At 39.5% G+C, this 13,246-nt stretch overlaps 1 protein-coding gene across 17 annotated transcripts in view; it reads left to right on the top strand.

Annotated features, from left to right (window-relative positions):
- The window catches only part of DTNB (dystrobrevin beta), a 244,793-nt gene that overhangs the window by 77,393 nt on the left and 154,154 nt on the right, over positions 1-13,246 (top strand). For all 17 annotated transcript variants that reach the window (XM_035700347.2, XM_049095321.1, XM_049095322.1 and 14 more), the window contains exons 7-8: positions 4,177-4,282; positions 7,412-7,578. In XM_035700347.2, coding sequence (XP_035556240.1) covers positions 4,177-4,282; positions 7,412-7,578 — 273 coding nt within the window. The remainder of the gene's footprint in view (positions 1-4,176; positions 4,283-7,411; positions 7,579-13,246) is intronic.

The following is a 13,246-nucleotide window of genomic DNA, read 5'->3' as shown; positions in this document are numbered from 1 at the left end:
GTGATGATCCAATGCTAAACTAATTTACTTGTTTTTTCATGGTATTTTACTGATACTGGGTTTCTCATTTTTAAGAAATGGTCCCTGCCCCCCTGTAAAACAGGGAAAATGTAGTCATGGGTGGAGGGAAGGAGGTGAGAATGGCTCTAGGGTAATAGTATTGAGGCTTAGAATAACAAAGGGCAAGGGAGGTAGGTGACAAAAAGAAAGCTCATTTCCAAGAAAAAAGGTGAGTACACATAGGATAGAAACAGCGTGTTTTATAGAGGAAGGCAGAGATAAATCATGGTGTCTCTGCTCAGTGGATCAGACAGCTGTTAAAATGATTAGAAATGAAGACTTCATAGCAAAACAATTAATATTTAATAAAAAGTTAAGTGAAAAAAACATATGTTTTCATCTACCCTATGTACATAATTACATAGATGCATATATACATTTGGAAAGAAATACAGAAAAATGAGAATTGTGGGAATGTACAGTTTTTGCAATTTTATTATAGTTTTTGTTATAAATATTGTGCTATAAAAATAAGGAGAAATGCAAAGGATGTGTTCAACTCAAGAAAAATAAAAATAAAAAAGGAGAAAAAAGAGCCAACCGGTCTTCCACACAGTTATTTACTAAGTCATGGAATTTTTGAGCTAGGAATTCTATCTCAGCTATTCTCAACCTTTTTGGTCTCAGGACCTCTTTACAATAAAAAAATTTTTTTAAAGATTTTATTTATTTATTCATAGAGATGCAGAGAGAGAGAGAGAGAGAGAGAGGCAGAGACACAGGCAGAGGGAGAAGCAGGCTCCATGCAGAGAGCCCAACATGGGACTCGATCCAGGGTCTCCAGATCACGCCCTTGGCTGCAGGCGGCGCTAAACCGTTGCGCCACCAGGGCTGCCCTCTTTACAATAAAAATTATTGAGGTCCCCAAAGAGCTTTTGTTTATGTGGGTTATACCTATTGATATTTCTATACTAAAGATTAAATTTGAGAAATTAAAGGTATTTATTGTCACTTTAAAATAACAATGATAGGACGCCTAAGGGGCTCAATCAGTTGGGCGTCCAACACTTGATCTCAGCTCAGTTTTCAATCTCAGGGTCATGAGTTCAAGCTCACAGTGGGCTCCACACCCAGTTGGAGCCTACATGAAAAAAAATAACAATAAATCTGTTACATCTTAAATAATACATTTTTATAAAAAATTAACTACATATTCCAAAACAAAAATATTTAACCAGAGTGCCATGGTAGTACATTTTTTTGCAAATTGCTTTAATATTTGGCTCAATTGAAGACAGCTGGGTTCTCCTATCTGCTTATCCATGGGTTCTGTTGTGATATGTTGTTTTGGTTAAAGTATGGAAAGAAATCTGGCCTCACATAGGGAGGAATTGGAAAAAGGAGGAATGCTTTAGTAGCTTTTTCAGATGATTGTGGATATGCCACTTTGCCTCTGGCACACCCCACTGTACACCTATAAGAGACATATTTTGAAATGGGCAAGTAATGTCTGAGAATTGTTTTAAAAATAGTTCTGGCCTCATGGACTCCTTGAAAATGTTTTAGAGACCTATAGGGCAGCTTCTGACCACACTCTGAGAAGCACTGCTCTACTGAAACCAGAATGTTTTTGTTTTTAAAGATTTTATTTGTTTAATCATGAGAGACAGAGAGAGGCAGAAACATAGGCAGAGGACGGAAGCAGGCTCCTTGCAAGGGAGCCCAATGCAGGACTATATCCCAGGACCCTGGTATTATGCCCTGAGCCAAAGGTAAACACTCAACCACTGAGAGCCACCCAGGTGCCCCTGAAACCAGAATGTTAAGTGACTTTCTCCAAATGGAAGACAAGAGTACTGGACACAGTTATGGTTTTATTTCTCATGCTCTTGGAGGAATTCAAATTACAGTATGACTTTAGGACAACTTTTGTAAACTGACCCTGAGTATTTTTATCAGGCTCTTCTGAGATGTCAAGTATAATTGCCCTTTTTCAACTTGAGTATTAAAAGAGAAACCTAAAAAAAAATAAAATAAAATAAAATAAAATAAAAGAGAAACCTCCATGATAGGCAAATCAAAACTTTCTAAGAGAAAGTAGCGTTAGGATTATAGGTAGACTTGTAGAAATGTAATTTTTTAATATTAGGTATAAAAATATAGAAATATTAATTTAAACATACATTTAGTTTTGATTACTACCTCTTACTAGCTAAAAAAAACTTCCCAGCATCTTCTTTCCCAGTAATTTTATGTAGACAATTTTCATTTATTTGTCTTTGTTGCATTTATGCAAATATCCTTATTTAGAGGCATTTTCCATATCTGAACCTCCCTTTAAATGTTCTGTGACTTTCTGGTTTGGTTTTTAATGTTTTGTTCACTCATTCCTCTGAGGTTCCACTGAGGTCTCAGAAACATCAATGACTTGGATGCCTGAGATGGAAAACACTTTGGAAAACTTTATTTAGCCTAATTAAGTGGGTATTTCTCAAACCTCACTACCAGTGCACAGCTTTCTATAAAGAGCCTTTGGATGGTAACTTCCTACTGTTATCAAACAGTAGGAAGCCCTCCATAAGCCCTCTTGCTTGCCCCTGCCCTACCCCTATTCAGTGTTGGCCTCCAATCTCTGTCCTCAGTTGGAGGCTTTCCTTAATTTTTCTTCCTCTTTTTCAAGTTTTTATTACAAAAGTCTCTTTCTTGCCTTGCCATCTACTTTATCTTCCTTTTTCTGTTCCCTAATTACCAATTTTTTTTCTTAAGATTATTGTTAATAAGAATTATCTCCTTATGTACAATGGAATCAAGATTCTCATAGTTACCAAAAAGATACACAAAAACAGAGATCCCTGGGTGGCTCAGTGGTTTAGTGCCACCTTCGATCCAGGGCATGATCCTGGAGACCTGGGATTGAGTCCCACGTCGGGCTCCCGGCATGGAGCCTGCTTCTCCCTCTGTGTCTCTGCCTCTCTCCTTCTCTCTCTCTGTGTCTCTCGTGAGTAAATAAATTAAATCTTAAAAAAAAAAAAAAGTCTAGCTGGGGAGGTGGTGTTACAGGGGAGTGATGGACGTTGGATGTTTAGAGTCTATTTTCATCCCTATTTTCACTATCTCTGTGACTGGGTCTAATTACTTCACTTTTCTGCACTTTAGTTTTCTTTCTGTAAATGAGAAAGTTGTCAAGTGATGTTTAACAGTGTTTGCTCCTCACTTTTGTATGGACTCAACGATTACTTATCCAGTGCCTGTTGTGTGCCTGGCACTGTTATGAAATGCTGGCAAGGGACGCCTGGGTGGCTCAGTGATTGAGTGTCTGTGTTTGGCTTGGGGTGTGATCCCAGAGTGCCGGTATCGGGATCAAGTCCCACATCAGGCTCCCTGCATGGAGCCTGCTTCTCCCTCTGCCTATGTCTCTGCCTCTCTCTCTGTGAGTCTCTCATGAATAAATAAATAAAATCGTAAAACAAAACAAAACAAAACAAAACAAAAAAACCCAAAACCCCGAAATGCTGGCAATACAGTAAACAACAAATGGAGTAGTTTCTGCTCTCAATGATGTTGTTCTATAACAAGGTGTGGAATGTCTGTCTACCCCACAGGTAAGAGAAATAGTAATTTGAAGGGCAGCTGAGTTCCAGTCCTCGCTTTATGTGATTTAGGTAGGACCTTTACAGGTTATTCATTCATTCATTCATTCATCCCCTAAAGATTTACTTATTTGAGAGAGAGAGAAAGAAAGAGAATCCCAAACAGGCTTCCTGCTGAGTTCGGAGCCTGAAGCAAGGCTCAATCCCACAACTCTGAGATCATGACCTGAGCTGAAACCAAGAGTCAGATGCTCAACCAGCGGAGCCACCAAGGTGTCCCAAGATCTTTATAAATCATTTAAATGCTTTGTTCCTTCTTTTTCTCATCTGTAAGATGAAGATAGTGATATCTAAACTATTTACCTTATATGGTTAAGACTCAACGTGTGTGGAAATGCATTGAATATAGTGGTAATGTACAATGTGTTGCAATGTCTATAGTAATGTAAAATGTAATTGTACTTTGCTATAGAATTTCACATGGAATTCATTACAGCTTGGTTGAGAAACTTCTAGATTAACTTAATTTTGGAATTCAGAGGTACTTGAAGAATATAAAGTATGTTTGTTTTTCTTCTCTTCACAGAAAAAGATAATGCTAAATATGTTTTTAGACACGATGATGGCCGATCCTCCTCCCCAGTGCCTTGTCTGGCTACCTCTCATGCATAGGCTTGCCCACGTTGAGAATGGTAAGCAGAACTTTTGTCATTCAGTCTCGAGCTATAGGCAATATATGAATTTCCGGAGATTTGACCCATATCTTTGTCTTGCTTGGAATTGAAATGGTAGTTATCTCCAGTAACTTCTTAATTTTTTCTTTTTTTGTTATCGGTTTATCTCCTTGTTTAGCTTGTGTGAGTTTGATAAAGGAAAGGCTGTAGTTTTTATGTAACCTCCTCCTTTCTCTCAAGGCTCTTGGTGTTTCCTATTCTACCAAAGAGAACCAGTAACAGCTGAGAGGTGCTAAAAAGCCAAGCTCTCTTTTTCCCCTTTGTAAGCATGAAATACACGTCCACACTGTCTTCTCTCTCTCATCCATGCCTTTTATTTTTATGTTTTTTTTTCTTTATTTATTTATGATAGTCACACACAGAGAGAGAGAGAGGCAGAGACACAGGCAGAGGGAGAAGCAGGCTCCATGCACCGGGAGCCCGACGTGGGATTCGATCCCGGGTCTCTAGGATCGCACCCTGGGCCAAAGGCAGGCGCCAAACCGCTGCGCCACCCAGGGATCCCGCCTTTTATTTTTAAACCTCTGAGCCTTTTGCCCCACTGTGGCTTTAGTTCACAGCTACCTTAGATTCAGGATTATTTTCTGAAAGGTGTAGACTCTCTTGACTAAACTAAAACAGTTAAAATTAAAAAAAAAAAGGATTTTACTTATTAGAGAGGGAGGGAGAGAGTACAAGCCAAGATGGGTGAAGGAGGGGCTAGGAGTGTGAGAAGCAGGCTCCCTGCTGAGCAGGGAGCCCTGACTTGAAGCTCCATCCCCAGACCCTGAGATCCTGACCCGAGGGAAAGGCAGACCAAACACTTGACCCACTGAGCCACCTAGGCACCTCAGCAACTAATTTTTTTAACTGGATTTTTGGATAGAGATTTATATCGTTAAGTTATTATAGTATTATTGGAGTATTATTGGCTCTTTTGGAGGCAATACTTTTAAAGCCTGAAGTGTTTTAGGACTTTTATATTCAGTTTGTTTTATAAAATCATTTTGTATCTGCCATACCATATAGAAAGAATCTCATTTGTCCTGATTTTTGTTATCCATATGAACATTTTATTGTGACTTTGTGTATAGTATTTATTGATTACATTCTTATGGGGTTAGTGATATTTTTCTCAGCTACAGAGAAATAATATGAACTCATTGACATATCTTGAAAATAAAACATTTTATCTATCACAATAACATTTACCTACATATCTTAATTTTTATGTTAGGGAAATAAATTCTAAAATTGTGGTATTTCTATATGGTATTGTAGTTTGGGCTCTTTCTATGAAATTCATCACTTGAATTATGTTGAAGTAACTATAGGGTAGATATCTACACAAAAATTGTGCTTTTTATATTGGTTTACTAATCCAACTATATTGTTTATAAGAAGATTACAACATGATGCATTCTTCCAAAAAGAATACTTTTACCAAAACCTGATCTTATTTGTAATTGACCCAGTACACTTAGTGATCCTCTCCACATTCTGGTTCTTTCCATATCCACCTGGTCAGCCCACTACACAGTCTAATACAAGCACTGGCTCTTGACTGGTATAGAAGTGAAGAAGAATTACACAGATATATATACATGTTCAACCAAGATTATCAGAATGTACTTAATAATTTAATATTAATGTACATATATTATTTAATATCAATAAAAATTATTGTATAGAATTATAAATGCTGGTATGTTGATGTTGACTCTGTTGATGTGAGCTCTAGATTGATTTGGAAATAGTGTTATTTGGTAAAACTTTACTAGGTTGTATAGTTTTAATTTGGAGCACAGATTCTTCTTAGTACTTCCATTATGCCTTAGAAATATCTTGATGACAGAAAGCTTGAATTTCTTAAAGGAAGTATGTCCTTTGGAGTTCTCATTCCTGATTTTACTTTTTTTTAGTCTTTAATGATCCTGTTACATTGGTTTTCTCTCCTAGTGTTCATTTTTGTTTGTTTTTTGAGTCTTGATTCCCTAGTTAATGTACATTTTTGGAAACAGGACCAAAAATCCTTATAAGATTGGATTTGTACACATAGTACTAGAAAGAGTTATTCAAATGAAGACTTAAATACTATATGCCCCTTTCCTATTGACTTCCATTTCTTGTGTTCAGAATTAAATTGTCAGAGGGGACAATTAATTATGCTACCAACACTTAAAAGTATAAACAACCGCCTATAACATACAGTTGTGCATTGCCCGTTTCCCACTCAATGAACTGGAGGTTCAGATTGTAAGAGAATCCCAGCAATCTCTATGAATCCTGACTGCTACCTGGCAGTTTTTCATAAGGTGAGATGCTCGTTAAGTGGAGAAAAGAATGACAGGTCCTTGAGTTTCTCTTCTTCCAAATCACTGCCCCTTCGTTAGTCTAGAGTACTTTATTTTACTGTTCTACTTAGAACTCTTACCTAAAACTAACATGGTAATATACTTGATTTTTTTTTTTTTACCAGTTACCACTTACACCCAGGTGTATGGTAGCTTTTAATTCAACCAACATTTGAAGGCCTTCAGTTGAAGGTACTGAGTAAAATACATAGTATTTTCAGGTAACAGAGACACATAGTATGTCATCCTGGCTCTCACAGATCTCATGTCAGTGAAGGAGATAAATGTCTCTATAGCTAACAATGATATATCTCTTTAAAAAGCAACAGGTTTGGAAAATAAGTTTTAGACTGAGAGGGCTTCTCTCTCTTCTTTCCTTATATATTTATCTGAGTTTTGAGAAACATGAGTTTCATTTAAAAAAAAAAAAAAGAAAGAAATTGGTAAAAGAGAAAAAAAGAAAAAGAAATTGGTTATTTTCTAAGGTGGATTGGAATGTAATATTCTAACCTGAAAAACCATTTTCTCCTCTATTGTCTTTCCCTTTTATTCCCGTAAATGGCAGGTTCCGTTAATTAAAAGACAATTTAGAATTTTCAATTCTAATTTTGTTTTCACCTTTGCTTTTTTACATGATATTTGGTTTTCCACTGTATTGACTTTATTCTTCAATGAAAATGACTTCTTTCCCTCCCCTGTTCTCCCCTCACCCCCACCTCGCCCATCCCCTGCCTTGCTTTCTGCCCTCCGCAAGTCTTCCATCCCGTGGAATGCTCTTACTGCCGCTGTGAGAGTATGATGGGTTTCCGGTACCGATGCCAGCAGTGCCACAACTACCAGCTCTGCCAAAACTGCTTTTGGCGTGGCCATGCCAGCGGCCCTCACAGCAACCAACACCAGATGAAGGAGCACTCCTCTTGGGTAATCACTTTGTGTCTCAGTCTATGTCCTCTACTGTTAATCTGTCTCTGCAGTGACAGCACTGGGCCAGCTTCCTGATAGATGCCTAACGAATAAGGATGCGGTGTAATCAAATCTTCATGGTAACGGTTATGATGAGTTGCAAATACATTGTGCTTCGTCACCTGATTTTATTTATTTCCATCACTTGATTTTTTTTTTAATTTTTATTTATTTATGATAGTCACACAGAGAGAGAGAGAGGCAGAGACACAGGCAGAGGGAGAAGCAGGCTCCATGCACTGGGAGCCCGACGTGGGATTCGATCCCGGGTCTCCAGGATCGCGCCCTGGGCCAAAGGCAGGCGCCAAACCGCTGCGCCACCTAGGGATCCCCTCCATCACTTGATTTTAAAAGTAGAATTTTTAAAATTCCAGGGGTTACTATTACAATTGAAATGGAAAAGTAAGTGAAAAGTGTCTTCTTATTTTAAAATTGTGCAAGGGGGGCTGCGGGGGGGGACTGTGCGGCCGGGAGCAGCTTGGAGGCCGCTCTGGCAGAGGAAGAGGCTCCGCGCGGAGGGGGCTGTGCGGCTCTGGGAGCAGCTCGGCGGTGCTCAGGCTGCGGCTCCGCGGAGGGGGCTGCGGGGCGGGAGCGCGAATCCAACAGCGCAGGCCCCGGAGCCCAGGGCGCCGGGGACACAGCCCGGGATCCGGCCTCCCCCCGGGGACAGGCAGAGGCCGGGAGGGCCCAGGACAGCAAGGACGCTCCTGCCCCGAGCTGAGCAGATCAGTGGACCCGCCCCGGAGCATCCAGGCCCTGCAGGCGGAGAGCTTCAGAGTTCCTGTGGGGGCTGAATCCAGGGCTCCAGAGCTGGCCCCGCCACTGGGGTTGTTCCTCCTGGGGCCTCACGGGGTAAACAACCCCCACTGAGCCCTGCACCAGGCAGGGGGCAGAGCAGCAACCCCAAGTGCTAACACCTGAAATTCAGCACAACAGGCCCCTCCCCCAGAAGACCAGCTAGACGGACAAGTTCCAGGGGAAGTCAAGGGACTTAAAGTATACAGAATCAGAAGATACTCCCCCGTGGGGTTTTTTTTTTTCTTTTTTCTTTTTTTTCTTTTTGATTTCTGTTTGCTTCCCCCACCCTTTTTTCCCTTTCATTCTTTTTCTTTCTCTTTCTCTTTTTCTTCTTTTGTTCTTTTTTTCTTCCTTTTTTCTTTTTCTCTTTTCTTTCCTTCTTTCTCTTTTTCTCCTTTTCCCCAATACAACTTGTTTTTGGCCATTCTGCACTGAGCAAAATGACTAGAAGGAAAACCTCACCTCAAACGAAAGAATCAGAAACAATCCTCTCTCCCATACAGTTACAAAATCTGGATTACAATTCAATGTCAGAAAGCCAATTCAGAAGCACTATCATACAGCTACTGGTGGCTCTAGAAAAAAGCATAAAGGACTCAAGAGACTTTATGACTGCAGAATTTAGATCCAATCAGGCAGAAATTAAAAATCAATTGAATGAGATGCAATCCAAACTAGAAGTCCTAACGACGAGGGTTAACGAGGTGGAAGAACGAGTGAGTGACATAGAAGACAAGTTGATGGCAAAGAGGGAAACTGAGGAAAAAAGAGACAATTAAAAGACCATGAGGTTAGATTAAGGGAAATAAACAACAGCCTGAGGAAGAAAAACCTACGTTTAATTGGGGTTCCCGAGGGCGCCGAAAGGGCCAGAGGGCCAGAATATGTATTTGAACAAATCATAGCTAAAAACTTTCCTAATCTGGGAAGGGAAACAGGCATTCAGATCCAGGAAATAGAGAGATCCCCCCCTAAAATCAATAAAAACCGTTCAACACCTCGACATCTAATAGTGAAGCTTGCAAATTGCAAAGATAAAGAGAAGATCCTTAAAGCAGCAAGAGACAAGAAATCCCTGCCTTTTATGGGGAGGAATATTAGGGTAACAGCAGACCTCTCCACAGAGACCTGGCAGGCCAGAAAGGGCTAGCAGGATATATTCAGGGTCCTAAATGAGAAGAATATGCAACCAAGAATACTTTATCCAGCAAGGCTCTCATTCAAAATGGAAGGAGAGATAAAGAGCTTCCAAGACAGGCAGGAACTGAAAGAATATGTGACCTCCAAACCAGCTCTGCAAGAAATTTTAAGGGGGACTCTTAAAATTCCCCTTTAAGAAGAAATTCAGTGGAACAATCCACAAAAACAAGAACTGAATAGATATCATGATGACTCTAAACTCCTGTCAGTAGTAACTCTGAACGTGAATGGGCTTAATGACCCCATCAAAAGGCGCAGGGTTTCAGACTGGATAAAAAAGCAGGACCCATCTATTTGCTGTCTACAAGAGACTCATTTTAGACAGAAGGACACCTACAGCCTGAAAATAAAAGGTTGGAGAACCATTTACCATTCAAATGGTCCTCAAAAGAAAGCAGGGGTAGCCATCCTTATATCAGATAAGCTAAAATTTACCCCGAAGATTGTAGTGAGAGATGAAGAGGGACACTATCTCATACTTAAAGGATCTATCCAACAAGAGGACTTGACAATCCTGAATATATATGCCCTGAATGTGGGAGCTGCCAAATATTTAAACCAATTAATAACCAAAGTGAAGAAATACTTAGATAATAATACACTTATACTTGGTGACTTCAATTTAGCTCTTTCTACCCTCGATAGGTCTTCTAAGCACAACATCTCCAAAGAAATGAGAGCTTTAAATGATACACTGGACCAGATGGATTTCACAGATATCTACAGAACTTTACATCCAAACTCAACTGAATACACATTCTTCTCAAGTGTACATGGAACTTTCTCCAGAATAGACCACATACTGGGTCACAAATCGGGTCTGAACTGATACCAAAAGATTGGGATCGTCCCCTGCATATTCTCAGACCATAATGCCTTGAAATTAGAACTAAATCACAACAAGAAGTTTGGAAGGACCTCAAACACGTGGAGGTTAAGGACCATCCTGCTAAAAGATGAAAGGGTCAACCAGGAAATTAAGGAAGAATTAAAAAGATTCATGGAAACTAATGAGAATGAAGATACAACCGTTCAAAATCTTTGGGATGCAGCAAAAGCAGTCCTAAGGGGGAAATACATCGCAATACAAGCATCCATTCAAAAACTGGAAAGAACTCAAATACAAAAGCTAACCTTACACATAAAGGAGCTAGAGAATAAATAGCAGATTGACCCCACGCCCAGCAGAAGAAGAGAGTTAATTAAAATTCGAGCAGAACTCAACGAAATCGAGACCAGAAGAACTGTGGAACAGATCAACAGAACCAGGAGTTGGTTCTTTGAAAGAATTAATAAGATAGATAAACCATTAGCCAGCCTTATTAAAAAGAAGAGAGAGGAGACTCAAATTAATAAAATCATGAATGAGAAAGGAGAGATCACTACCAACACCAAGGAAATACAAATGCTTTAAAAAACATATTATAAACAGCTATACGCCAATAAATTAGGCAATCTAGAAGAAATGGACGCATTCCTGGAAAGCCACAAACTACCAAAACTGGAACAGGAAGAAATAGAAAACCTGAACAGGCCAATAACCAGGGAGGAAATTGAAGCAGTCATCAAAAACCTCCCAAGACACAAGAGTCCAGGGCCAGATGGCTTCCCAGGGGAATTCTATCAAACATTTAAAGAAGAAATCATACCTATTCTACTAAAGCTGTTTGGAAAGATAGAAAGAGATGGAGTACTTCCAAATTCGTTCTATGAGGCCAGCATCACCTTAATTCCAAAACCAGACAAAGACCTCACCAAAAAGGAGAATTACAGACCAATATCCCTGATGAACATGGATGCAAAAATTCTCAACAAGATACTAGCCAATAGGATCCAACAGCACATTAAGAAAATTATTCACCATGACCAAGTAGGATTTATCCCCGGGACACAAGGCTGGTTCAACACTCGTAAAACAATCAATGTGATTCATCATATCAGCAAGAGAAAAACCAAGAACCATATGATCCTCTCATTAGATGCAGAGAAAGCATTTGAAAAATACAGCATCCATTCCTGATCAAAACTCTTCAGAGTATAGGGATAGAGGGAACTTTCCTCGACATCTTAAAAGCCATCTATGAAAAGCCCACAGCAAATATCATTCTCAATGGGGAAGCACTGGGAGCCTTTCCCCTAAGATCAGGAACAAGACAGGGATGTCCACTCTCACCACTGCTGTTCAACATAGTATTGGAAGTCCTAGCCTCAGCAATCAGACAACAAAAAGACATTAAAGGCATTCAAATTGGCAAAGAAGAAGTCAAACTCTCCCTCTTCGCCGATGACATGATACTCTACATAGAAAACCCAAAAGACTCCACCCCAAGATTGCTAGAACTCATACAGCAATTTGGTAGCGTGGCAGGATACAAAATCAATGCCCAGAAATCAATGGCATTTCTATACACTAACAATGAGACTGAAGAAAGAGAAATTAAGGAGTCAATCCCATTTACAATTACACCCAAAAGCATAAGATACCTAGGAATAAACTTTACCAAAGAGGTAAAGGATCTATGCCCTAAAAACTATAGAACACTTCTGAAAGAAATTGAGGAAGACACAAAGAGATGGAAAAATATTCCATGCTCATGGATTGGCAGAATTAATATTGTGAAAATGTCAGTGTTACCCAGGGCAATTTACACGTTTAATGCAATCCCTATCAAAATACCATGGACTTTCTTCAGAGAGTTAGAACAAATTATTTTAAGATTTGTGTGGAATCAGAAAAGACCCCGAATAGCCAGGGGAATTTTAAAAAAGAAAACCATATCTGGGGGCATCACAATGCCAGATTTCAGGTTGTACTACAAAGCTGTGGTCATCAAGACAGTGTGGTACTGGCACAAAAACAGACACATAGATCAATGGAACAGAATAGAGATCCCAGAAGTGGACCCTGAACTTTATGGCCAACTAATATTCGATAAAGGAGGAAAGACTATCCACTGGAAGAAAGACAGTCTCTTCAATAAATGGTGCTGGGAAGATTGGACATCCACATGCAGAAGAATGAAACTAGACCACTCTCTTTCACCATACACAAAGATAAACTCAAAATGGATGAAAGATCTAAATGTGAGACCAGATTCCATCAAAATCCTAGAGGAGAACACAGGCAACACCCTTTTTGAACTTGGCCACAGTAACTTCTTGCAAGATACATCCAGGAAGGCAAAAGAAACAAAAGCAAAAATGAACTATTGGGACTTCATCAAGATAAGAAGCTTTTGCACAGCAAAGGATACAGTCAACAAAACTAAAAGACAACCTACAGAATGCGAGAAGATATTTGCAAATGACGTATCAGATAAAGGGCTAGTTTCCAAGATCTATAAAGAACTTCTTAAACTCAACACCAAAGAAACAAACAATCCAATCATGAAATGGGCAAAAGACATGAAGAGAAATCTCACAGAGGAAGACATAGACATGGCCAACATGCACATGAGAAAATGTTCCGCATCACTTGCCATCAGGGAAATACAAATCAAAACCACAATGAAAAAAAAAAAAAAAAAAAACCACAATGAGATACCACCTCACACCAGTGAGAATGGGGCAAATTAACAAAGCAGGAAACAACAAATGTTGGAGAGGATGTGGAGAAAAGGGAACCCTC

The sequence above is a fragment of the Canis lupus genome, chromosome 17 (assembly GCF_003254725.2).
Source record: "Canis lupus dingo isolate Sandy chromosome 17, ASM325472v2, whole genome shotgun sequence".
Taxonomy (NCBI): Eukaryota; Metazoa; Chordata; class Mammalia; order Carnivora; family Canidae; genus Canis; species Canis lupus.
This window is presented reverse-complemented; position numbering and strand designations above follow the sequence as displayed.